This window comes from Gobius niger, assembly GCF_951799975.1.
Source record: "Gobius niger genome assembly, chromosome: 23".
In the NCBI taxonomy this organism is placed as follows: Eukaryota; Metazoa; Chordata; class Actinopteri; order Gobiiformes; family Gobiidae; genus Gobius; species Gobius niger.
In genome coordinates this window covers 9462430-9490022 of record NC_136874.1, presented here as the reverse complement: position 1 = coordinate 9490022, position 27593 = coordinate 9462430, and the positions used below count along the sequence as shown (strand labels likewise).

Genomic DNA, 27593 nt, shown 5'->3' with positions numbered 1-27593 from the left:
ACGGAAAAGTGGTTTATGGCTGATAATTTACAGCAGCTGTCAGGCAAAGTATGGAATCGATTCGAGATAGAAAAGATTTATCAATGTCCGATGTAGCTGTTTTCAAAAAGAGCTCACTTATACTGAATTTAAACTACTTTTAGAATATCATAACAAGAAAGAAGGAAAGGCATTATCTGCAGGCGCACTGGTGTGAAGAACCGTTCTATCCCACTCAAGTTAGTCATATCTCAAACTCGTCGATGGGAAAGTCTGACGTTTGGCAGCGTCAGGACATCCCTGCCTGGAGCGCTGCCCGGCTCCGTCAGCCCGCTCTCTGTGATTAAGCCCCGACACACAGGCTGACGCAGCCGCGGAGCGCCACATGCATGTGCTCCACTCACTCACACACGCACGGGTTAAGCTCTCTCTCACTCCGCCGTGGTCCCGATTACTCACGCTAAAACACAAACAGTCCCGCCCAGACGGCAGCAGCGCCACAGCAAGCCACGGCAGGAAGGAACACAACATGAAGAACGAGTCTCCATCGGATCGAACGCATCCAGGAGCATTAATGTGTGAAAGAAAAGCAAAATGAGCTGGCAAACTAATTCCGATTTCTTTGCAATTTTATCTTGCTGATCTCATCAATTAGAACAAAAACACCCATAGCACGTGGACAATGCTAACTACTTTCGCCAGAAGCTTAAGTAAGTGCCAACTAGGTCACTTGCAGCATATGACGAGAGTTCTGTTCTCCCTTCGGTGAGTTTAAGCCAAGGTCTTGATGAAGGTTGAGGAGCCAGACACTTTTGGCTGAGGGAGTTGGGTTAGGCCTGTGTGAGTCAAGACGCTCCAACGTCTCTATTCTTATTTATGGAATGTCTTATTTAACACTCGCCAGCCGCCAGACAGGGCAGTAAATCAATTCCTCATCGTCGCAACAACACGTCACATCAGACTGCATCAAAATGAGGCGGCCTGTTGCTCATAAATGGATGGCAGACTTGAAAACTGTATAAAAAGACAGTGATAAACAAGTGAAACTGGGAGTACAACACAAAACTCAACCGACAGCAGAGATTGAAAGTCAATGGGAAGATTGAATGCAATTTTTGGATTTAGGAAAACAAATTACCAGTCATCACCAGTTATTATTGTCACGTCATGTTTAAACTTGCTGTCAACAAGCAAACCTGTCCTCTATCGGTGCAACATGATCCAGAAACGAGACAGAGAACTGCCATACTCCTGACTAAGACAAAGCAGTGTCTTACCGTGCACTTCTATTCCATTATTTATTTATTTATTTATTTATTTACCGAAAACACATATTGTGACCGTTTCTTGAAAGCCACACAGCAGAGCTTTCCAGGTTCTATGATAAAAAGAGAGGAGCGTTGCGTGGGTCCATGCGTGTCTTTGGGGACAGTTAACTTTACAGTAAAGTCTGCTCTGATCTGTCACCCTTCCAAAATACCCTTTTTCCCTGTATTACAAGTTATATGTTGCTATGTCTCAAGAGAAAAGTCGAAACTCTCGTAAAACTCAAAACAAACATGGCAGTCTGCATGACACTCACAATTTGGAAAAGAACCTAATGCATTCTGTATTGTGTGAAGTATTACAGACTATGGCTTTAAATTTTAATCTATGTTTGATGCAGCACCAGCTATTTTCACACTAATTCATATCTCCATTTTGGTCAATTTAATTTTCTGTAAAACTGTAAAGGAATCATTAAGCCCAGGATGGTTGGTTTGAAGAACTGCTGCGGCTTTATAAATAGCAGAAAAGAGCCCAGACCGCTGCTAAAGTCCTGCCCTCTGCCCCCAAATACCAGATGGCTTGCCAAGGCACTAAACACAATTATTTCCCTCCCTCATTTTGACCAGTGGTTGATAAATCTCCCCTGCTCCAAATCCGGTAGGAATCGGCCTCTGCTCTCTCCCAGCGGGAAATAAAGAGGTTTGCTGACAGAGGGGGCGATTGTGTGGGATCCGAAGCCCGAATGAGGCTCACCTGGACTGGTTCCCCTCGGACAGAGGAGTCCCCCAGCAGCGGTTCGGCCGGCGGCGTGTTGATGGTGACCGACTTTTCAGAGCGGCTGTCCTTACTGCGGGATTTGTGTCGGTCACGACTTCTCTCCCTGGGAAAAAATCCAAAAACATAACTTGTTAGTCTTGTGTAAAGATGTGGCTTCTACAGTATAAATGTCTTTTTCAATACTGTGTCACATCATACATCTGTAAATGAACACACTGGCAGTACTATAGCTGTACAAGTTTGCAGATATATGTCTTAAAAAGTCACACTCTTGATTTCACTAATTGGCATGACTGACTACTCCAGCAAGCGATGCTTAATTGACAGAATAACAGATGTGAGTGGCAGCCTTATTAGAAGAATGAGCATATTGAGTCTTGCAGATGTTAGGGGCTCTCAGCTCTTGTTGCTACTGCATTTCTGTGATGATGGCATAAGAAACAATACTTGATTAAGCATAGACAGTCTCAAGTCATTAACTTCTGTTGTTTTTAGATAAGTCCAGCACTCCTTCCTCTGTGAATGTGGACAAATGAAACCCCGGCCTTACAGTGAATGGACGTACCAAGCTCACGTGAACTCTGGCCCACATAATCCCCCCCCCTCCATTCGATCCACCCTCCTCTGCTCACCCTCGGCACGGCTTTCTCAGCGAGGCCCCGCTCTCCTACATATGAGCTCCATTAGAGGGGGGGACCTCGTGCACTTACAGCCCTGTAATCCGGTGTGCGGAGGGAAGCGCCGGGTCTCTGCATGGCACAGTGCCCCGACAGTGGCTACATTACATTACAACGGCTACGGCTAATCCCTCATCCCTGCCCTCCGCTGCATGTCCTTCATAACAAGAACATTTCACAGTATAATGCCTTTTGTTAAGGCATTAGAGGCTTCTATGCTCGACAACAGTTGTACAATAAACTGCTTATTTGTTTGAGACACACATTTGTTCAAGGATAAATGAAGGCAAGACTAATTTCTGCTAAACGCTAATTGACAAACCTGCTGTCTTTAAATTAATAATCCCCTCTATTACTTCTTTTGTACGTTGTTCAAGCACAAACCTCCAAACTTAATTACACAACAAGCTTTTTGCCACCGTTCCTTGCAGGCCTGAGTAAATAGCGGCAGCAGACAATGTGACAGGAACGCCGCAAACATAAATAACACTGTCAGATTGCCTATTGATTGCTTTCTCACTCCCTTCATAGACTATAATGTACAGGATATCCTGCCCTGTGGTAATGTGGGAAACGATGTGATGGAAGGCCGCATAATAGACGGGTATTGGATCCTAGTGTTTTGAATAAAGGGAGTTAACGTGGCTGTTTCCGTCGTTTGCTCGCACGCTTCCTTTTGCCGGGATTTCAAAGCAGGTAATGTGTTCTCTGTAAATCAAGTCCGGTTGTTATATACTATACAGTAAATGGGGCTGATTTGGTGTTTTTTTCTGATTTAAATAACGATTTTGATTATGCATCCATAGATTGACGTATCTCATGGCCCAGGATTTTGAGTATATCGCAGATTACATTTCGGATTACTGCTTCAGATGTCATTAAGGCGGCTCTGGTGATTCCAGGGGGAGCAATTACCACTCAACTGTTGTCTGAGGATTAATTGGCAGAGATGGTGGTGAGAACAGGAGCGGCGAGACTCAGAAAGACGTGATCCTTCGTCTCAGCCATGAGTGGAATCATAAACAGCTCTGCAGCCGCACTAGGTCAAGACGGAGAGGCCGACTGTTGCATTTCAAGCAATAGTCAAGGGCTGGGGCGCAAACTACAATAGCATTCGAATTCTTTCCACGGGCAGTAAAGTGGTGGGCCAATGAAATTATTATTCACGGCGGTTGCCCAATGCAGAGTGCAACACCTGGTTGTGCTGTGACACACGCGCGCAGAAGTGCCAGCAGAAGTTGCAAATGTGATGACTCTCGGACTAAGTGTGAAAGAGAGCGGTGCAGACTAATGCGGTGTGCTGGATGTGCACTGGGAGCAGAGCAGTGGTGCTCAGCAGAAGTTTGAACAGATCGCTCTCTGTGTCCAGCCCCTCCCCCAAACAGACTCCCCTGTCGCCCTTCAGCGGCGCGCTCCCGGGCCACGGGTTCCCCCACACACCTCTCCTCCTCGCCCACATCCTTCCCGCTCATTACCATGCGCAGCCTTGTTGGTATTCCAGGCCTGTGCGCCGCTATGATTTGATTAATGGAATTTGACTTCCAGCTTGGAGCCCTGAGAGGGGGAGCCGGCTGCGCAGAGGAGCGGGGAGGAGCGCGGGTCCTGCGAGGGCACAGATACCTGGCGAGTCCAGACAGAACTGTGCCAATTACACTCTGGAAGCCGCATTTCCATCTAACACCTGAGAATGAGCGTCTGTGATCGCATTCTCCACCTCACAGAGAGGAAGAGGAGGCAGGGTGGCAGCAGCAAAGCGAAGCCAACTACGGGGGCACGCCAAACTGTCGGCGGACCAATTTGTTCCCTCTCTGGCTTAGCGGGCCGGCCACCACACCTGTGTGACACCGAGCACAGAGCGGCGTGCAAACACGGGGCCAAAAGCACTTCGCAATCAGATCTACGGCCAAATGGGTCGACTTGAATTTAAGTCAAAACCGAGGAACAAAACACTCTCCAAAGACTTTTCAAACTAAGTCAAATGAAGAGGCGAGCCAAGCCAGAAGACGACAAGGACCTGCAGGTGTGATGTTTGTGTCAATATTCGAGTAACTTCCAGTGCCACCTCCAAAGCCATCCCTGCACCTGCACAAACTACACAGCTGGTACAAAGGGATAATGAAACACTAACATTATGTGCCACATTAAAATGAATCCTTTGCTGCAAAAATGTCACAGAAACTCGGCTGTGGTAGATTTTGAGGCAAACTCTAAGAAAAATCCTCATGAATTCACTGACCCAAAAAGCCAGTCCTAATGGTATGCAGATTTGCCATGAATTTGGGCAAACACTGTCAGCTGCTGCCGCATAATTGAGGTTCCACCAATCAGAAGAAGCAATTTTACACATTAGGAATTGGTAATGCGGAATGCTCCGTGTAAAACAATTTTCACATTCAGAGCTTAGGATATAAAAGACTTGAAGCCTGCACATTTCCCAACGCGATGACTGAGATAAACCAATGGCAGCGTGTTATTTTATCCCCGAATGCCCCGTGTTCTCCAGAGGCCATGCAGTAATGAAATACTTAACATACTCCAACTCATGGTTCATTATACCGCTCTGGATTGTGGATGAAAAATGAATGAGGAGAGCTCTTCACTCACACCGCAATTACGCCAACAACTGGCTCCTTGACGATTACTGTTTTGCTTCGCCACAGTTGGTGACAGTCACAGGGAAATTATACTCCATGCAAACAAAGGAAAGAGGTGTGATCAGCAGGTTTTGCTTCAACATAATAATGTGCAGGGGGCATTGTTCAACGCGGCACCGAGGAGAGGAACCATGGGAATTTGTCATGAGCATAATGTAGGGGAAACCTGTGATCTGATTTGTCTTTTTGTGCTGAATATGCCTTTTTATTATTATCTTTTTATCTTAATAGCTAGCACGGAGAAGAGGTTTGATTGTTTAACAGGCCATGCGTGCACCCCAACCTACATCATGTCTATACTGGATCTTTCTCGATCCCTGCAACAACTACAGGTGGTATTTTGTATCTACATTTTCTAGAGACTTGAGTTTTTAAGCTGTAGTAACTTGTCCCCTGGTGTCTCTGGCCAGAAAACCACAATTGCAACTTTACTGCCTCTGGGGGGGAATCACCAATAGACACTAATGGAATCACGAAGAAGAAGCTAGCAGGCTAACGGGCAAAGCTAACTGCGGGCTAGCACCACTTTTGAGTGAAAAAAAATGATCTTCATTGTGTAATTGGATGTACACTATCCTTCTCTCCCTTTGTCTTTTCTGTCAGCGTAGTATTTACTCTCACGGACAAGGAAAAAACCACAACATTGTACGACACCTGCAGTGGTGCTCATGGCAACTTTATTTATACCGCGCATTTCGTACACAAGGCAACTCAATGCGCCTAATTGGTTAATTTAGCGATGAAAACTGCTTACCCTGCTTAAAACAGTGATATCTACATGATAATCTGCATGAAGACGAGGACCACGGGCAGGAAGAGTTTCAGGAAGGAGTCTGTTTATTGGATTACGTGCAAATGGAGTTTTGAGAGTGAAAAGGTGCGGGAAAGTGAGAGACTGAATGCAGGGACTTACTGAAAAATGCGCAAATGAAACCATACACCGCTCAAATGTAAAATAAATGTAATTTTTCTGTAAAATAGGCCCGAAAATCAAATTCACTCCCATGGCTTAGCTGACAGGGTGTTGTAATAGAATGTATGCCCACAAGTGTCAGTCCACAGTCGCTATCCCGGGCATTAGTGTAATTAGACCACAGCGATGCAGAACAGCTTCACGCGTGGCACCCCGCAGTGTGAGGAGATTACCTTCAGAAATGGATGCGCGAGGGGTTTCAAAGGCAACAATTTGCTTTTGTTTATCAAATTAGAGCCCAGCTGGTGGCTTTGGCTCGGTTAGACAAGGAGCGCCAAGAGCAGAGAAATTGCCTGGCAGGGAAGCCCATATGTCGCCTTCGATATTCTCGCACGGGTTTGAAAAGCCGAAGGAACGGGAGATGAGCGCCGGGGCCGAGGGGCGCTGTACGGCCGTGTCACCGATCGCGGACACTTCTCGGGCTGACCTCTCCGCTGTGTCGAATCCAAGCGTGGACGATCGAACTTCGTGTCGCTGCGAGCCACGGGGGCACATTCTTTCTCCAGGGGAATGTGAGAGCGGCAGAGCGGGTGAATCCTTTTTTTTTTTTTTTTTACGAGGGGGGGGGGAGGAGAGGGTCAAGAACGAACCAGAGAAGGGCATTGGCTGCATCACAATGGACACATGGGGCAGTGCGGGAGCGGAGGAGAGGGTGAGATGGGGAAGCGAAGGAGGAAGAGGTACGAGGCGAGAGATAAGGAGTGAAAGCGAAGCCATACAAAGAGACTTAAGAGAAGCGAGGCCGGAGAGAAGCATGTATGCTTTGCGCTCTCGTGTTTCCAGAGGTCCTTCAGGGAAGCCAAAGATCTGAAGTTGCAACAGGTGGCTTCGGAGGAGAGGCGCTCCACGTATCCGCTGAGCCATCAGTCAGCCGGGCCTCCCCAGCACCTGTCTCTGCTGGCCTTCCTGAGGCCATTTGAGCGCTGACAGGCTAATGCCCCCGCGCCGCCACCGACAGACACACACACACACACGAGATACACGAGAGGAGGAGCAGAGGGCAGGATGACATGTGGGGCAGAGCCAGAGGGCAGGAAGGCACAGGACAGGGCAGAGAGAGTGTCATTTTATTTGGAAAAGAGGAAAAAGTCAAGCTTCCTTTATTGTGTAATAGGATAAATCAAAGTCTGAAGTCGGTGTGGGTGCGTGTGCAGGTCATTTACTTTTCCTACCCACGCCTCTCATGTCTTTCCTCTCCCCCTGGTGTCTCTGGCCGGAAAACCACAATTGCAGCTTTCCTGCCTCTAGGTTGGAGCCACCAATACACACTAATGGAATCACGAAGAAGAAGCTAATAGGCTAACGGGCAAAGCTAGCGCCACTTAAACAGTATTTACAGCCAAGTTTGAGTAAAAAAAATGATCTCCATTGTGTAATTGGATGTACAATATCCCTTTCTCCCTTTGTCTTTTCTGTCAGTGTAGTATTTCTAGGGGCATGAGTTACTTAGTTATGCTTTAAGAAAGAGACAGCTATATTTGACCAATTATAGTGAAGCTACACTCTCAGAAGAATCACATCTTTCAACATGAAAACAAAGTTTGCTGAATGGATGGAAGTGCACTGGTGACTTACCCATGCCTATGTGAGCCTCGGGAGCGGCCCGAATAGTAGGAGTAGCCCGAGTATGTGGACTCGGTGTCCATGGTGACACTGTCCTGCCTGGGCAGGGGGCCCAGGTGCTCAGCCCGACCGCTGGCTGACGCGCCGGGACCGTGTGCGCTGATCTTGTCCAGATTGGGGAGATCAATACTCAGGAGACAGGCAAAGGTGGAGAGCTGTCAGCAGTCAGGCTTGAAAGGGACCGAGGGGGCGCCCGGTGAGGAAACATCCACCTGCAGGAGGGGGGGGGGGGCACAGGGACAAACGGAGAATTCAGGAGAAATGTCTGGGAAACAAACTGATACACTGGTACAAAAAGTACAGAAATCAATACTTTTAATTAAGTGAGACTGTGTAACATATTCACTATTTTCATACGCGCTCTAATTTCGTCTTAAAAAGTCCCTTTCTTTAGCTGCAGCTGCATTAAACCCTATCTTCAGCCTCCAAAGTGCACAGTGACAGCTCTCCCCTACTCTCAGGAGGTTCATATTCCAGCTGAGTGTAGCAGATAAAAGAAACTGCTGCCATGAAACAGCAATTTGGTGTTATTCCCAAAAACGCCTGACAACTGTTGTTGCGGAGCGGCCTCAACGCTGTAGCGCACGGCAAACAATTTAGGGCTGACACTGACGAGCTTTGAGACGACACGCGCAGAGAGACACAACCTGAGATGAAAGAGGCTTGTTCACAGGAACGCATCAAGGAGATGGAGGCGACGGCGGTTTGAGAGCGACATTTGGGAAGTTCGGCATAAGAAGAAGCACATAAACAAGGCGTCCTTATTTTACTGGTATTTCCACAAAATAAGGTGATGTAGGTTTATGCATTATTTGAAACATAAACTTATTTCTTGTCTCATCAAACTGAGCTGCTTTTTTCATCTTGTAAGATCAATATCCCATAAAGTGCTATAGGCAGTCTGAACCAAAGCCACACAGGCGCGTGTACATTCCTCTTTGCTGGTACAGGGCTTAGACTGCATTAAAGGCTTCGTATCAGGTCACTTATTGAGCGCTTTTGGTTTGATATGGATGAAAAATAATAAAGGTGGGTCCAGGGAAGCGTCGTTTGAATAAATAAAAGAGAAATTCGGGCCAATGCTTGCGAGATTAAAGCATAAATTTAGACAGGGTACCTATACCAGGTCGTAAATGCCACTACAGCTTAGTAATGCACCTGCACAGGCCAAGCGCTCCAGGCCGGGGGAAAACGGCACTGCACAGGTAGTTAAAAGGTAACTCAGAAAGCCAAAGCCCTAAATCCGACAGTACTGCCATTCAGATAACACTCTTCAAACACCAAATACCAAAGACAGGCTGCAAAAGGACAAAAGAAACATTTCTGATTTATGCCCATGTCCTTAACGGTGGTGAGAAATCCCACAAAGACACAATCCCCCGGTTTCCTGCGGCTCACCCTTCCCCAGAAGTTCCCCCAGCCCTTTATCTGCCACGGGGAGGGAAACACAAATCACTGGCTCCAAAAATACCCTCCGCACTGTGACCTAGTTGTTGTGAGCGCTGAGCAGTTGTGGGTGAGGTGTCGCACATGTGGATAAGGTGGTAGCTTTTATACACAATAAGACCTCATGGGGACAGACAAAATAGTGACAAACAAGCTGCAAAAAACATGATTAAAAAGTGAAGAAAAAAACTATGAAAACACAACAAAAAAGTGACGAAAAAGACACGAAAACAAAACGAAAAGTCTTTCAAATGAGGTGTCACACTGGCCTATAGGCTGCAAACTCCACTCGAGAAGCTTTGTGTAATTGTGACCATTTAAGTTGTAATTTCCATTCGACTACGATTCAATCTCGCAGCTCTGTTTGTGTGCATGTTAGCGTGACAGTAACAAGCGCCTTTGAAGGTTGTGCAACTGCATTTTTGGATGGGCCCGTTCTCCTGATCATTTTGAACGCTTGAATCACCGACGCTCGCCTGGTGACAAATCCTTCCCCTGACAAGTTCTCACCACCAGCCAGCTGCAATGCCGAGCTGAGACGCTTTTTTACGAGGGACTCGACGTGGAGCGGCATGTCCCCACCGAAAACCAGCAGGGTTTGGGAGTTTCGGATAAAGGCAGCGATCGGGCAAGTCGGAAGCAGTGATTTAGGGAAGTGTAGGAGTATAACATAAGACGTGCGATTGCATAAACTGTTAGGAAAGGCACTCAAACTAATCTGGTCTTGCCTCGATTAACACATTTTTTGCGTCACAATAACAGACTTTTTACAATCTCCTTCCCGATCTTTCATTTTCCTGAAATAGACAGAAAACACCAGCTGTAAAGAACACAGTAAAACAGGCAGTAATTTTAAATCTCATAACAATTTTGCTGCTTGGCCAGGACCTTTACAGAGAATGTCAAAGTCTGAGTCGATCTATGGAAGGAGATACTGTTTGATTGACTCCAAATCATAACAATGCTTAAGAAGCGACTTCCTGTTTCGATCCAGCACACCAAAATAAAAGCACCATCTTGTTCATTAGTTCAGCAGTTCATGAGTTCAACTTTCTTTCTGCCTAACTATTAACAGACTTAAATTATTCTTGTAATGTTGCAAGTACCTGCTGAACTAATCAATGAGACGAGCTGTGTGCTTTTATTTTGGCGTGCTGGATCAAAACAGGAAGTCACCTCTTGGGCGGTTGTTACTGGGTTATTAGCCTAACTGAAGGTGGCACATAGGACTTTAATGAGCCATTGTTAAGGTTACCAATTACTTCTTAACCTCGGCGTGGATATTCTGTAAGCTTACAACTATTGCGTTATAATATTGGCTGCTAAGACGTGTTTCCATCACCTGGGCTAATCCTCTTAGGAGCAAAGGCACATGGCTAAATAGCAGATTAATGGGTTAGACAAGTGCACGCTCCCGGTTCAGGCGCAGTGCAGTGAGGAGTCAGGAAGGGCAGCCAGGTTAAATGCTCATTGATTTAGTCCCTCCTCAATGAGGCAATAAACCAGGCCCCAAGGGTTCGAGTCCCAAACCGTCTTACTTTGTGGGCTCTGCATGTTTTCCCTTGTCTTGAAGAGGGACCACTTACGAGAAGCTCTTTTCTGGAGACATGTGAAACAGGAATCCCCGCGTGCAAATGAGAGGGGAGCCCGAGCAGCTTTTTTGCGGTAATCCAAGACCCCTGCTGAGCGGCCGGCATGTCTGTTTGTCCTGGCAAATGCTGGCAGCTCGGCGAGGGAAGAGGGCTGTGAAATTATATCACGCCGAATACCGCACGAGGGGCCAAGTCACCCAACTTCAAATTCAAAGACATAACATGCCGCTTGATTAAAAAAAAAAAAAGTTGCCTTGTTTTGTTGAGGGGGAGAAGAGCAAACGCAATAACATTTTTTGGCAAGTCTGTGACAAGACGTAAAACAAGAATCTCTGTACCCAGGCACAAGCGAGCAGGTGTGACAACTACAGCATCTTCACTCGCACTGAGCCAAGCAAACGGTAAACATCCAAACTGAGAAAGCAAATATCCCTCCACAAGAGCGCAAAGAAGTGCTTTAATCTCTGAGTACAAGTTAGAGCCACGAGAAACATGACAAACAACGCTGAAAATAAATATTTGGAGCAACAATCGAAGGTTGAATTTTGTGGAAGGGATGCACTTTAATACAGTAGTTGTGCTAAACATTGCAACCAGAAAATAGCATACAGCTAATTGTGGTCATGTCGCACTTGATCTTTCATTTGAAACATTGCCTCAAATCAATGACCACCGAAGAGTCAAAGTGGTTGTAAAAGCCGCTGTAGTAGTAGCAGAAGCAGGACCCTTTTTGCAGGGATAAATAAAGCGACGGCGCAGAGTAATTCCGGCATTTCCTTAGCAGCAAATTAGGCGCCTAATGAACCAAATGAGATGTTGTGTTATGCTTTCATTTGGAGGCCTCTTTCATGCAAGCCGATCATCCCGTCCTTTCTTTCACCGAGTACAAGTGCAAAGCAGCATGTGGTCCTTTCAAGCTCGTGACTTAATCCCGGTGCCTTTGTGGACACGCTTTGATTGCCCCACCATTGAAAACCACTTCCCTCTGTAGGAGACACACACAAGTGGTCAAAGAGCTTTGTGGCGCATTTCACACACAAAAAAAAGAGCCCCTCTCGCTGATTGGAGTCACCCGGGCTGAGTTTGTATGGAGCACATGGCATCGGAGCAGAGGCCAATTTGATGAAAGGAGGCCGTTTGAAAATCTTGCACTTACATCGTTTTCATTCTGAACAAAACCCTCAATCCTTAAGTGTCAAAACAAACAAAAACAACTTTCCGAACTCCATGCTGACTCACCCAAAGTGCATCAAGGAACCACTCACCCATTCACACTCTCGTTCATACACCAACATAGAACTGCAGGCAAGGAGGGTGAAGTGGGTGAGGTGTCTTGCCCGAGGACACGACGACTGTGCACCTGCAGGAGGCGGGATTCAAACCCACCACCTTCTGATCATGGTCGAGGTGACCCACTCTACCATCTGTGCCACTGTCGCCAATGAACAAAGACTAGACTACGCTCCCATAAAAGGTATTTCATGAATTTGTTTTTCCATTAACCTCTTAACCCCCACCTGAACCCATACATGTTCTCCAGTTTGGCTTTACCCAAATTTAAAAACTTCTTGAAAAAAAAATAGCAACAAAAACGACAAGACATTGAGGATGAAAAAGCAACAAAAAAAGTGTAAAAAATTACCAAAAAGCTCCACAAAAGAGGAACAAAAAGCAAAAAAAATACAACAAAAAGGTGACCCAAATAAGGATGAAAATGCAACAAAAAAGTGACAAAAACTCAACAAAAAAGTAGCGAAAATTAGGCAAAAACGCAATAAATAAGCCACAAAAAAACAAAACAAAAAAGCAATAAAAAATCCGACAAAATATGGCAAAAATTAGATAAAAAAGAACAGAAAAAGGTGACATGGCAACAAAGGAAAAACATCAATCATCAACATCAATCAATTTTGTATCTCTTTTAGATCTCTAAGCTTTTAGATTTGGGTAAAGCCAAACTGGAGAAAATGCACTTGGTTAAGGCGGGGGTGAAGAGGTTACATTGTGTCTAAGCATGACTTAAAAATAGGAAATCAGGAGGAAAACTTAACTAAAATGTAATGAAAGTGGTAAATTGTGACTAAAACTGAACGCTTGCACATTATTAAGAGTTTTGTTTATGGCTGTGTTAGACAAAGATTCGGAAATCAGTCAGATTATTTTACGATAGATTATGATTTGATGATACATTGTAGAGCCCTATAAGTGCTTGTGCCAACAGTGAGTCTTCTCATTTACTTGACAACCACCGAACCAGCCAGATTCTAAAATAATACTGCTATATTTGACCTGTCTACAAGTAGAATAACACAAAGTAATAATGACCCTATCATACTGTATCTATCCAGCGCTGGAAATGAAATGATGTTACCCTGCGGCTCATTTGTGCCTGTCTCTCGCAGATGCAAGCTCCCTGGTCCGTAACCATGACGCCCTGGCAGTTGTGCATCTATTACACACACCATAACACTTCCCAATCACAGGCACGTCGCTGCCCATGTAAAATCATAATGACTTACTTAGGTGAAGGAGCGAGGGAGAACAGTGATCACAAGACAGGGGGAACAGTGGACGCCTAAGTCTGCCCCCGTCGCTGGTCACATGCCGGGTCCCTGTCCAAATGAGGGTCATTAGCTGCGTGGAATTCAATCAGCATTCCCGAGTGTCAGTGAACTTAACACCTCCCGCTTGGTTGCGTAGGGATGCAGGCTTTTGGCACGACAGCCATACATCTGGAGTCTGCGTTAGCGTGCCGTGTAGTGTTGATCGCATTCATCATCGCATCGTCCAACTATTTATATGAAAGTCGTCTGCACAGGGGGGAGACCCACAGTGTTACCAGCTCAGATAAGATCATTGTGTCCATGAGAAGGTGCTTCAAACCCAATGTCACTGCACTACAGTCAGAGTAATGCACCTGGATGTGATATCTGACCTAAAATCTGCAAATTCAAGTGAAGAAATACTGTTCAGTAGTTGCCTGCGCATAAAAAAAAAAATGGCCCCAAACCCATGGCTGCCAAATCTACCTGTTGCATTAGCGGTGGCGTTGCTAGGAAACAGCAGAAAGCGCATTCGCAACTGTCAGATGATCCTGGCGCTGTTTTGACACTCGAGTTGTTATAGCATGATATTATTATATTAATTCCCAGTGACAGGTTCTCGTATTACACCAAACACATTAAGGGGCTTTCTTGTGAATGCGCTTGTTAAGTACGAGCTTTCACTTCGTCAGATCAAAGCGAGGAACGGAATATCCGACCTTTACGGACTATGCTTGGGAGCTAGTGTGCAATCTGGGCCTGCTACAAAGCGACAACTGGCAACAGAGCGTTGGATAGTGTTGTCAAAACCGGGATACTGAGATTCCTGGCATATTCCATGATCATAAACCAATAATAAAAGACTGGAGCTTCACATAAAAGCATTTGGAGAATGTGTTGTAATTACCATCGTGACCTGGAGGCTAAAGTTGTTCTGTTTTCTCTACTTTTCCCTACAATTAGTTTGCTAGTTCCCCCTAAAATAGCAGATTTTCAAAGCAATTTACAACATTTGATTGAAAAGTAGTAGCATCACTTTAACAACATATCTATATAACCTCATGTCAAAAGGAGATCTGGTTCAAAACCTGTTAATCCGAGACGGGGGCAGCTCTAGGTTTGATCTGGTCTTGTGTTTGTAAATTCACCACGGCAACTAGTTGTTGCATTGGGGAAGAAAGTCAACACTATTACGCCCATTATGCAACAATGCTCAGTCACCTATTCCAATGAGTTACAGCTAACAGACAGCAACGACACATGAGCATCCCCTATGTACTCCAAAATAGGGAATCTGTCGACTACCATTGCCTGTCCATTGCCTATCCTGTCAATCTCCTCCCATCACATAGGCTGCTGTAGCTGTTGGCAGGTGTCATCATCACAGTGAATACATTGTGCTGTCAGAGGAGGCTGCACTATGGTACATACAAAACCGGGGGAGCAGATCAAACCTTTTCACAGCAGCGCCAGCCACAACCGTTTGCCTCGTCTCCAAACATAAAAGTCACAATGATAATGAGGGTCCTGAATAATTTATGGCGGGGAAGCAACTGTTGTCAACTTGTCACTAATGTTCCACAGAGCTCTGACTATGTTGTCGACACTGCTTAATGTTCGGCCTGGCATGACAGATATGGATTAGGAATGCGTTAAGAGTTTCTTTTTGTGGGACTATTAACTCTATTGAGGTGTTTTTTCCACAATTACAGGAGTATGTGACCGTCTTGTTTATGACATGGACAACTAGATTTAAAGTAGAAGCATTTGAATAGTGGTTTAAACATATTTCTTTGTGACCTTGTTTGATAAGACATGCACTGACATTTAACTTTTTTACTAACATATCAAAGTCATAAATTTGTTCTTTCTGTGTCTGTACTTTCACTCAAGCACCGACATTAAAAACTTCTTCCACCTCTGGACAAGAGAATAACCTTACAGTACTGAACTATATACTGAATGTCAGTCAACCATGGATTACTACTGGCTTGTGTGGAGTGTCATTCATGTTAATCCACCCCATGTCCAAAAAGCTAGGCTACAGCACACGTGTGGCACGTTCAAATAGAGAGAAAGACGTGACGTCACGTGTGGGGAAGGTGCAGAAGAGATCGATAACCCGTTGTATAGGTGAGTTATTGGGACTGTGGTGTGAATGCGCCAGTCTTACCTGTGAGTGACCCGGCAGCCAAGCGCACAAGCACATAAGGAAACTCCCTGGTTTTCCTGTGGCCTCGCGCACGCTAAGACTCTTTCTATTCACAAGTGTTTTCGGCTCACGCATAACTTTTCATCTCAACTCATTATTAGTGGGAGCATTATGGCCATTCGAGTCAACCACGCTGCGGCGGGTTAAGCTCGCACAGCTGACAGGCGACCCAGACCAGCCGGCTAATGCGCGTCCATTCAACCGTACGGAGCACACTTGACTTTTTCCTCCCCCTGAACTACTCCTGTAATGTCTGTGACTCGCTTGTTGATCAGACTGTTCAGGTAGCGAGGAACAATCATGAGCCGGAGAAAAAGACGCGTTCTGCGCTTTAACTTCACCACACCGCTTTTACGCATTCGCCTGACTGCAGTTTTTTCCACGCGTTTTGATGAAGTTGAAAGCGTTCCCCCTTTCATACAGGTAGGAAAACAGCAAGGGCGTGTTCCCAGTTCTTTCCCTTTTAACACAAACCCGAGAGAAACATTTCGCAGCAGCCTTTGTCCGTCGGAGGATACCGGGTAGACGCACGTTAACCCGCATCCATGTCGGCTACGGGGATCCAGACAGGACGTTATAGCCTATAAGGAGCCTCTCGCCCCACTGAGCCCTCGAGCTACACATCTGCAGAATACATATGAGCGTCCGTATGCTCCCAATTAAGCCACACTCACCCTTTGTCGGAGGGGATATCATCCACGTGCTTGGTTATTTATCCAGGCGTTACAAAAGAGTTGTCCCACAGCCCGCGGTAGCCTACAGTAGGAAGCAGCCCTTAGTTACGGTAGGAATCACCCTGGCAGTCAGGAATTCACACAGGGGGCAGTGCTTCGATGTGTGCATGCATGGGGCGCAGTCCACACGCCGGTCGGTAGGGGGCGTCTGGAAATAAATGAGCCTGCTTAATTGTCATGGGAGAACAGCTGCATAATCAGATGAGTAAAAATGGAGTAGGTAACCAGGCGTCTATAATTGAACCCTATTGAGAGATAGAATGGGAAATGTAAAGTAAATGTGTGTGGGATTAAAGTAGCTGCAAGGTTTCAGACATATATGTGATTTAATAATCCAAATGTAATACGTGGACTTTCTCCGGTTGTGAGTCAGGGCGGTGACAGAGCAGCCTTATCTGCTACAGACAAGTGCATCAATGTTAGTGTCAGAGTCTGCTGAGTGGAACAACATAAACATAGATACAAATCAGGTTTGACCACAGTCACAGGAGAAGCACAATGGCACGGCTTCGAGCTGCCTCTTAGCCAAGAATGTAAACAAATTGAATTGCTTCAAAGCTTGATTTACAGAACAGTAAGTGAAGGTTACCCCAAGATTTTCCAAGAAACATTATAGACTTATGGTTTAAAGCAGCTGTTATATTCTTTGTTACTGTCTTTTATACAATCTAAATCTTTATTTATTTTCTATATTTGTCTGTGATGGATGATTCTAATATGTTGAAAAGATTTTTTGTCTACCAACCAATTCAAGCCTTAACAGTCTTGCTCTTGTTCCCAGTTCCAGCCTGTAATTACCTCTGATAATGAAAAGCTATATATAGTATTTCTTGTGTCACCGGTTATTTATTGTGAACATGAATCACAGATCCTCTGCTATATGTTATAACGCCTTTGGTCTGTGGTGTAATTAAGTCAACTTAAAGTCGATTAAAACATAAATCTCTATATGTCTGATTGATTGCTCATTCCTCTCACTTTACTGTTCTATTGTGTTGTCTGACAAAAGGGGCACAGGCCATCTCATTCGCAGTCCAAACACAGCAACATTCAAAGCGCAAGGCAACAGACGCCTCCAGCAATTACACGGCTGTATATGAATCAATATTTTGCCTTGCTTTGAAGCGCATCCTTTAGCGCGCGCTCTCAGCACACACTCTCCTGGATATAAGTCATCCCCTCCAGAACACAATGGAGGTCAGCGCTGGGACACGACCCCGAGCCCCCCGGCCCACTGGGAGTCAAATAAACATCAATGCAGTGTCAAGTATGTGGGGCTGAAGAGGGTGTGCCGCCCTGAAACATCCTGTAAAAGATTCAAGTAATAACCTGTGTTTAGCCGGGGATTTGGACCATTTCAATAAAGGCATCTGATTGGAAATGTCCTGGTTATTATGATAAAAAACATGATTTTCTTAGTTATTTTTGATTGTGTTCACACTTTTCTTACGAGCTGCACTTTATAAACTCTGGTCTTAAGTGTATTGAGATCAGACCTACAATAACAAGTGAACATTTCCACTGAAAGATCAATATGTTTATCTTATGTATGACTTTAAATGAGTAAGTTTTACAAAAATGAAATAATATAAAGGCCTACTGGAAACTGCTGTCCAGGAAATGCATTTCGCTCTCAATGATCTTTTAGTTTTAGCCAGAGTTTGGTTCAGTAATGTCTGCATAACAGACTGTAGTAAGATTGGTGCGCCACCATGTGGACCTCTGGCGCCATTACATAAGGATAAAGCTGTATCAGACTTCAATGAGGGAAGTTTAATCACGTTAAGACTTAATTTAATGCATCAGGGACATTGTTTCGGAAGGATAAACTTAGTAAATGTTTAGCTGGTGCCTTTTTATTATGCCTTTAATTCTTCCAACCGTGTTCCTAAAGTTTTTTTTTTCTTCTTCTTCTTCTCGAGTGATGCATTAGAGGGAAAACGCAGGACTTCGTGATATTAAATTGTGCCTGAAATTAACAAAAGCCCAGGCCGCTCTGTGTGAACCCATCAGCTGCGGAGAACGCGCTGAAATCACATTACACAGCTGTATGGGGGAGGTGATAGTCGCGAGTCTGCGTTTTTTTTTTTTTTTTTTTTTGTGGGCCACGCGTGTCCTGTGACAGCGTGCGCGTGCTGTCAATTTTTCAGGTTTATTCAAAGCGGGGAAGCGCGCGCAGATGGCCCCTATTGAGACGGTGATGCGGGGCCCCTGAGATCAATTCAATTTGGTGTCCGGAAGATGGATGGATCCCTCCCCAAAGACACGGAGTTTATGAGTTAAGCAGGAGTTTTTTTTTCCTTTTTTTTTTTAGTAAATAGAGGCGGAAAAGGAAAGCGCGTAAAAATGAAGACGAAGCGGAAAGGCATAGGGTTTATGAGACCACACGCAACATCTGAGGGAGGAGATGGAGGCGGCAGGAGCGTCAGGTGCGCCCATGCTCTTCAGGGATGGATCGAGAGTGGATCAAATGAGAATCATATGTACAAGTCATGTACAATTATGAAGGAAATACTAACAACTGACATTATTTTCGACAAATACCATACGGTCAAATTGTAGGCCTTATATGCAACTCAAAAAGGGAGTAAGAAAAAAACTGTCTTGGGTCAAAGTTCCCATTCGCCTGAGTAACAAAATAAATGATTACAGCTCTTCATAAAAAGATGTGTGGGAAATAAAAGATCTACATTGATATCTTCAGTGCTTTTCTCCCCCAATGTGATTGGCCTTCAAACATGGTGAATTAGAAAAATGTCATCCATGCAGTTATAATAATGTAATGTCCTTGTTTAAGTGTCCTTTGGAGCAAATTTAGTTTGAATGTGAAATCCAAATATACAAAGAGTTCTTTTTACAGTGAGATGAAATTACTTTTTTTAATTTTTTATTTGAGTTGAAACTGTAACCTCAAAGACAGGCTTTATGTCGGAGTGATTATGAAAATGTCTCCTCAAAAAGAGGCTCGCGACAAAAGCCCAACAATTGGATTTCCAAAGATCTTAATCAAATGGAAAAGCCCAATGAATACGAGTGTTTTGGCCGTCCAGATTGGTGCCTGGGCCTAATGCATGCGCGCACACCTCGGGACGGGCCCTCAGTCGGTACAGATGGTCCGAGCGTGCTTCTGAATGAGAGGGGGACCATCCACTGCTGCTGACGCATTGTGGGGGGATATGGTCTTCAATGCAGCACTTAATGACAACAGACTGACTCCATCTCGCCCCCCCCCCCCCTCTCCCTCCACTATTCATGCCACTCCTCTCTCTCTCTCTCTCTCTCTCTACTCTCCACTTCTCCCTTCTCCTCTCGCCCATTTCCATCTGTTTGGAGACAAAGGGGCCACGAGCCAGCCCCGAGCCCCCGACGTAGGACCCTGCTGGTGAAGTAGGCAGGGATAATGCGGCCCATCCCGGGGGCTGCATTTCAACACATGGATCAGCCTTCCAGTTTTTTGTACTTGGGCACGAGCACCCTTACCGCACACCTCAACAAGAAACTAGAAAGGGGTGGGTAATTTGCGAGAGACGGACGCAGGGGAGTTCTCGCCTTGAACCGCAATGCAAGCGGCGTGGTGGAGAAGAAAGCACACACACACACACACACACACACAAAACAAAAAAGCCCAAATGTTGTTCGGCGTACTGTGAACATATGGCTGTTTGTTGTCATACTCGAGATCCCAGTCCAATTTCTACAGGGCCCCTCAGAATGGAGCATGTGTGGAGCAGGGTGTGCGCGCTCCTGGGCTTTTTACCTGAATGGTGATGAGGAGAAGGGATGTCCAGGCGCTGATAATGGCCCTGCTGTCTTCGTATACCTCATGGCATATGGTCACTCACTCCGAGGGCTGCGTCATTGCATAAGCCTGTAAAGTGGAAAAAAGACAGAGGGGTGTAGTAGTCAAACATGGCACTTTCTCACATGCACCGGTCTGCCCACTGCCCCACAGCACCGCGCGCCCTGCCCGCCACTCCTCCGCTCTCCCCTGGACCCTTCTGGGCTTTCTAAAGAATAAATTGAAGAGGACTGATGCTACGGAAGCTTTTGGGATGAGATGCACAAATGGCCTTGTGCTTCACGGCGTCGTACAGATGGACCGCTCTATTCAATAAGCTCAGGCAGAAGTCTGTCTCTCCGCGCGCAATGCCAGAAATGCAGAATCGTGTTTTGTGTTTCTGAAAGTGGACAATCTGTTGATGCGACAAATTGGTGTTTTTGGATTTTGAGCAAAATCATGTCATTTTGAAAAATTGGACCAGTCAGGTTTGAATAATCCAATGTTCCAATGGAAATGGAGCAATTATCAGACCTTTATTTAATGTTTCAAAGCAATTGTGCTGTGACAGAGATGCTAAACAGTGCCAGTTTTTTTTTTCCATTATTGCATTTAAGATTCACAAAAGAAACATAGAAACTGTTCCCACAAAACTTTTGCGAAACCACACTACAAGAATATTAAATGAAACAAATGGAAAGTTGTTCATACATTAAAGGGAAGAGAAATAGTAATGTTCTATAATTGCCAAACAATTCATAACTGAAGCTGTCTTTTTATATCAAAATAGATATGACAGGACACACTGTTGCTCCTCATGGACAGCTTATAACCATTCAAAGGTGAAGGGCCTGATTCCCAGCGGGGCCACCCAAGCCTTAAAAGCTTCACTCATCATAATCCACCGTAGCTTGGATAAAAAAAAGAAAAAAAAAACCTAATGCATGCCCTGTTCAACACCTGACTACAAGCCTACAGCGCAATCAATGGGCAGATACAAGGCCTATACCACACATGACTATAAATATTTGGATCTTTCTCTCGTACCATTTGGCAAAATTACATCTCAGTGCTTGCTCGCTCATAAATTTCCATCGCTCCCATCTCTCCTCTCTGCCCGGCTTTCCCACGGGAGGTGCCAGACGGCCAGTAATTTGGTTGTCTTGGCTCGTCTGGAGTAACACCTGCCCCCTCTCTGGGGAGGAAACGAGCCTTTCAGCCAGGAGCTCACATGTAGGCTACCACTGCCTTAAGCTGCTGACCGCTGTGTGTGCGTACAGTAGTAGCTGACTCCGTGGCTCTCTCCAAACCGCCCTAATCATCCCTGCGCTCTGTGCGTAATTTCCATACTGGGTTACCGTGTGTTTATTATGGCCCATATTTGCGCGCAGAACCACGTGTGCCGTTTCGCCCACTCACATCAAGTGTTACCCCGCGCGCACATATGCCATCGCTTGTGCACGCGCGTCTGACGTCACCGCGCTCGATTCATCACCGCAATCAGCTGAATCAGCCCCGCCGCGCGCGATGATTTGGTTTGTAATTTTCCACTTCATATTGAATGGACAAAAAAAAGTGCAAACACATATATTCTCATCAAGTTCTTTTCCGTTTTTAATGAAAAATAACACCAGAAAATATGAAAAGTTTGTCCATTAGAAACCAGCTGTCACACGATACCTCTACTACAAAAAGATCTGCATAAAGCAACAAGTAGCCTACACAACCCTGAAGACACAGACAATCTTTGGATAGAAGATATGTTTTCTTTTCTTCGCTAGAAAATTACTTATTTGATTTTATAATACAAAGCAGACAGGTAAATTAACAACCAATTCATCTAACTCACATAAACGATTACAGATCATAAATTTAGGCAAATTGTCATGTTTTTTTGGTCACAGCGGAAAGAGGAGCTGCTCCTTTGTAAATCTCCGTTTCACATTGTCGCGACTACAGTGTGGGCCTGTACAGACAGGAATTTCATTTATATTTAGGACAGCAATTTCTTTCCTTGGGAGCGCACCTCTCAACACAGTTTAGGGAGATAAACATTTATAGAGCCATTACGCGCCATCTTGAAGTGCTTATTGTTGTTATTGACAACATCATAACCAAGAGATAATGGCATAGCCTACATCACACCCAACAAGAAATCAAATAATTCAAGCAATGCTTTAACCCATGAAAACAAAAAGTGCATTTTGAAAGTAACACCATCACTTTCCAAGGTCAATTTCACAGCTAAAATATGTAAAATATATAACTTACAATATAATCATATTAAAAGACATCACAATACAAACATAAATAAATAAATTAGTTTAAATATAAAGACAAATAAATAATTCCATACACTTTGAGACATGATTAAGGTCACAATTTCATATGTCATAAGTGGCACTTACTTATTGGATTTTTTTTCTTCCATTAGGAAAGCTAAACTAGATCTAAAGCAGCTATTTCGTCGGCATCATTTCTTACATCGGCCTTTACGCACGTCCCACAAAGGAATATGCCCTCTGGATGTTTCCATAAAACACAGTAGGCCTATAAGTCTGTATTAGACATTACGGGCACGGTACTAAGCTGTCAAATGTAAAAGGCATTTAAATGCTTTATTGTGTGTTATTATTGCATCTAACAGCTCAAACGACATGTCGCTTTAGGCTTTGTTTGGGCTAGGACTTCCGCTATAGGCTAAGTTGAGACTCACTGTATAACTTGAAGCAACAACTTGCGGCAACCTTTCTGTGAACACACTTGCAAGCGCACAACAGCGGGTGCAGCCAATATACAAGTGTCAACTCAGTCCAAGAAGGTATATGGCAAGCACCTCACGGCAGCTGCTACAGGTGGAGCCTTTACTGACATCAATGATGGCAAAGGACTAGGACCTGACCGACAGCAGAAATCAATGGAAATGACTACATTCTGTTAACGCGATATATGTTGATTTTGTTCGTTCATAAAATCCAGATTTCGTGATTTGTTTAATTAAATGTTGTGCCTTTAATTGTTAAATTTTCTGAAAGTGGCCGGATCAAAATATTCACAACCGTCAACATTAACAATCACAGGCAGGAGGTTTAGCAGCCCAAAACACTGGCCTTGCCATGACCAAATTACGCACAGCGTGCGCCCGAGTCCAAAACGCTTGAATTAGTCTATACGTGCGGCCTAAACATCCAGCACGTGATTAAGATAAGAGATGTAGCATATAGCCAGTCTGAGAATCTCTATCTTGGAGAGTTTCTTGTCCGGGGGCAAGGTGGGCAGTAATTTCCTCAGTTCAGCAAAAGCTACGTTGAACGCCTCCACGCGGATCCTCTCTCTGGTGGCGTGGGCCGAGCGGTACTTGGCCGTGGCCCTCCGCCTCCTGCGCTTCTCTTCGCGGCTCAGCGGCTGGTCAGGTTTACATTTGGCCTTCTCGTCACTCTCCATGGGGTCGTCTGACGTACACCCCGCAGACTTGAGCCCATTGAGCAACGACTCCGGGTCGGACTGAGTCCACGAAAGATCCGCCTCCGCCTGGTCCGGACTCAGCATCATTTTTGCCTCGTTTTAGGGCTCAATTCTCCAAAGAACCTATGGCACACACGCACATCTTTTTTAATCTTTCAAAAAACATTTAAGTTTATAAAGGCATTTTCTCTGGTCTAAATTTAAAACAACTCATTTTAATTAAGTTCGTACAACTTCAAGGACATGAATGAGCTACACTTTAATAGTGCACACGCGTTGCATAACATTACAGTTCATAAATAATGCACACGCAGATATCGGATACATTTCTTTATAATGAAAACAAAAGGAGGATATTTACTTTTTATAGACAGAAAAAAACAACAGTATAAACATAACATGTGATTATTCTTATTTTTCTTTTCAAACTACTTGTGAGCACCTCTTAAAGCTCTGTTCTGCTTTCTGAATTACCATAATCAGAACAGGCCATCTGTCACAGTGTGATGAACACATCTGTTTGGCTCAGGCCACACGGACTTGACAGCATGGAGACAGAATATAATATACTCTTAACATCCGCAGATCGTTTGAGTGAAGTCAAAAACAATACTTGATTTGGACTAAAACTTACCTCGATTAAGTCTTGAGATGTATTACAGGCTTTGACACGAAGTCTTAAGTGGAGTTTAAGTCATCTTCCAGCGGCGAAACGAGATTTAAACGCTGCGTAAAAGTCAAAATTGCGCGTAATGTATATGTAAACTTGTGGGACTTTTTGGCTGGATTGCACCATGGGCGGCTGATGGCTCAGTGTAGTAAACAGGAGAATGCCTCAGACTTGAAGTGTGGCACGAGACCCGAGATGTGGAGATAAAATACTAATGGTGCGTCCTATGTGCGCGGAACCCCGACCAGACAATAGGAGAGACGTGCAGATAGTGGGAAAGTGCACAGTCCGCGGGATGAGGAGAAGCATAAAGGCAAGATACGCGCGTCTCTCCGGTGTGAGGAGTGTGCGGAGCAGAAGCCTGTGCGGCGGATAATCCGGTCTGTGCGCTCGTGCTCTCCCGGTGTCATGTGCGAGATAAGATCCGGACGAGCCCCACTAATAAAGGCTCACTTCAGGGTCGGAATATATTTGAGGAATGGCATTGTCTAACGCCGCCCCCTCCCTCTCTCACTCCTCACTCTCTCTCCCTACACACACACCTCCTCCTCGCGCCCCTCAGCCCTGAAGCGCTCGCGCTCCCGTGGGAGCAGTGGGCAAAGGGAAAGCGGAGATGTGCGCGCACGATAAAGCATGGAAACAAAAGTGTGAGTGCGCGTCGTTTGTGTTTAAGAGAACAGTAATGATTTCAAAATGAAGATCTGGTCTGAATACGCACAAGCAGGGGATTATTTGAATTTAAACACTGGAATAAAACTCTTCAAAGGTTATCGGACCTTGAAATCATGTTCACACAAAAACAGTTACAACCCATTACAACGAAGCTTATCCTAAGCACATTCATTAAGCTGCTATCAGTCACAGGATGGACTTGCTTGTTTCTCCACTTCTCAAAAATGTACTTAAATTGGATATTTGCTCATGGGTTTATTTTTATTGCGAATTATTACAACATTGGTTAAAAAGCTGAAAATGTACCTTTGATGTTTGCATAAGCCATACAAACGGCATAGATATAAATTTGTACTTAACTTGTGATGAAATACTGAAATATTTATGTTGTTTCTTTAAATGATACTTATACTTAAAGACAAAATAAATGTGATTGCCAAAATATCATGGGGATAAAGAAGCCAATACTTTCTTTTCAAAATTGTTGTTTGGACAAAAAAATAATAATCTGGTTTTCAATAGAAGTTTATACCTGGTACATTTTGGTTATTCAATACTTGAAGATCTTCATCCTTTCTATTCCTTCAGTCAACTTCTCCCATCATGCATCTCTCATTGCCTGGTGGCACCACCAGCGCCGGGCTGGGAGGGCAGGGATCCAGAGGAGAGGCACTGGCCAGTAAGTGCGGCGACTAGCTGCGCCTAACGAGGTGATTAAAACAATAAGAGGAACCATGGATGACTTGCTGTGGCCCACAGCCACTTCCACGCAGACAGTGAGACGCGCCTGCTGCCAGGAGGCCTGTATCAGAACTGCTGCTGTGTGTATGTGAGGGCTATCAGAGCTAATGCAGTGCATGTGAGGGGACAGTACATGGACGTGTGTGAAGTGATGGACAGCTTGCCTTGGGCTCTGACCGTGTCCAGGGAGAGAGTGACACTCAGAGACACACAGTGGGGCGTATCAGAGACATGTCAAGAGCAGGAGACAGAGGCCTCCTGACAGCTGGACCCCTCACACACACATTAAACACACACACACAAAACAAGTCAGAGAATACACGCTACCTCTAATCGCACCAAAGATGGAGCTCAGAGGTTGGTACTCGAAGGTCTGCTCTGCCCAGACCAGCACTCTGTCAGTCAGGCTCTGGGCCAAAGGCAAGAAGGGCCCTCCAATGCAGTTCTTTTTGTGCAGTTACATCCCACAGCTGATGTAGGGACTCTGGAGACAGAGAAACAGCAGGGTGATTTAGTCACCAGAGGTTGGTCAATTATTTCAAGGATGACGTTTACTTTAGTCATGACAATTCCAGTAATAATCCTCCAACACGCACTAAGATATCTCACTTGCATTCTGTGCACTCAAGCCAGTAACCATTTCTGTCTACTTACAAAAGTTATGGCCCAGCTTGATTATAAATGAACTTTGTATTTAGTGACAATCTCATTAATATGCAGTATTCTCGGGTCAGATGACTATGCAGTAGTCATGAGTATTTATCAGTTAATTATCAGTAACTCGAACACCCCAGCGTACTTGCCATTTTCACCCCATTTTCACCCCATTCTATTGCACTGACATGCAATAGACTTTTCAAAGTTTTTTTTTCTTTTTACAATACACACGTGTGCTTTTGTCCGTAACAATAAATATTTAGCAACCATTTCGAAAGTGGACAAAAAAACCTTAGCACTTTTGCGGCAAACTGTCCTTTCACTCTCACTCCTGCCATTCCTCAATCACTGTAAGATCACGGAGAACAGTGATTTATGGTTACGACTTCAGCTTCTCATGTGGATTTCACAAAACCAGCTGGGGCCCAATATTCCAGTTTCTGTGGAAAAAAAAAGATTAATATAAAATCCTTGAGGAAAATGAACACATTTGTTTCATAAGTTAATGCAGAAATTGTCCAAACCTATCAGTAGTTTCTTCCATGTAAGCAGTGTGACTGTATGGCAGTGTTGTTTTTAATCAGCCTGTTCTTGAACCAATTACAGAGGCTGTGGCTGTCTGTCGTGCTTGTTCCAACAACAAAAAAAACACCTTGACCCCCTTGTGACACAGTACCTGTCACCCATCACACTTGACAATGCCGGCGCATCCACACGGGTCCCGGCATTCCCAGGAAGCAATGGGACGGAGCTGTGAAATGGAAGGGATTAGTCACTTTGTCAGGAGACGTCTGAAGCTCCTCTCAAGGTGGACCGCGAGCCACGGGGGGCACCTGCGACACACACAAAAGAATTAGGAAGAGAACAAACACGGGGGAGACTAATGCGAGCCGGGCAGGAATGAAGATGGAGCGTCAAAAAAAGGGCCATTCGTTGTGAGGAGCCTGTGGCAACTGATCATTTAACTTCCCTAACTGCTCTCTGCATTCGCGCCACTTGCATCATTCACTGTGAGGGCAGTGTGAGCATGGACTTGTTTATGTGTTATCTTCCAGTTTTCTGCCAGAGAAGGGAAAGAGTCTGTCCCGCCTGTACCGGACCCCATGCCGCTTCTACACTTGTAAATTAGAG

The 27593-nt window shown here is 44.9% G+C and overlaps 2 protein-coding genes across 3 annotated transcripts in view; both read right to left on the bottom strand.

Moving 5' to 3' along the window:
- vangl1 (VANGL planar cell polarity protein 1) overlaps positions 1-16616 on the bottom strand; it is a 36002-nt gene extending 19386 nt beyond the window's left edge. Inside the window, exons 1-3 of one of the 2 annotated variants that reach the window (XM_079581838.1) lie at positions 16420-16616; positions 7905-8164; positions 2002-2128 (exon numbers count right to left, since the gene is read on the bottom strand). In XM_079581838.1, coding sequence (XP_079437964.1) covers positions 2002-2128; positions 7905-7975 — 198 coding nt within the window. In that variant the 5' untranslated portion in view covers positions 7976-8164; positions 16420-16616. The remainder of the gene's footprint in view (positions 1-2001; positions 2129-7904; positions 8165-16419) is intronic. The other variant, XM_079581837.1, reaches the window with a different exon arrangement.
- Positions 16617-21134: 4518 nt separating this feature from the next.
- On the bottom strand, positions 21135-23841 carry nhlh2 (nescient helix loop helix 2). The gene has a single exon (XM_079581957.1). It carries the CDS (start codon positions 23807-23809, stop codon positions 23438-23440), a length of 372 nt encoding a protein of 123 aa, XP_079438083.1. The 5' UTR covers positions 23810-23841; the 3' UTR covers positions 21135-23437.
- Positions 23842-27593: the final 3752 nt, after the last annotated feature.

Excerpts from the sequence above, each read along its gene's own strand:
- nhlh2 (XM_079581957.1), bottom strand. The coding sequence starts at position 23,809 with ATGATGCTGAGTCCGGACCAGGCGGAGGCGGATCTTTCGTGGACTCAG.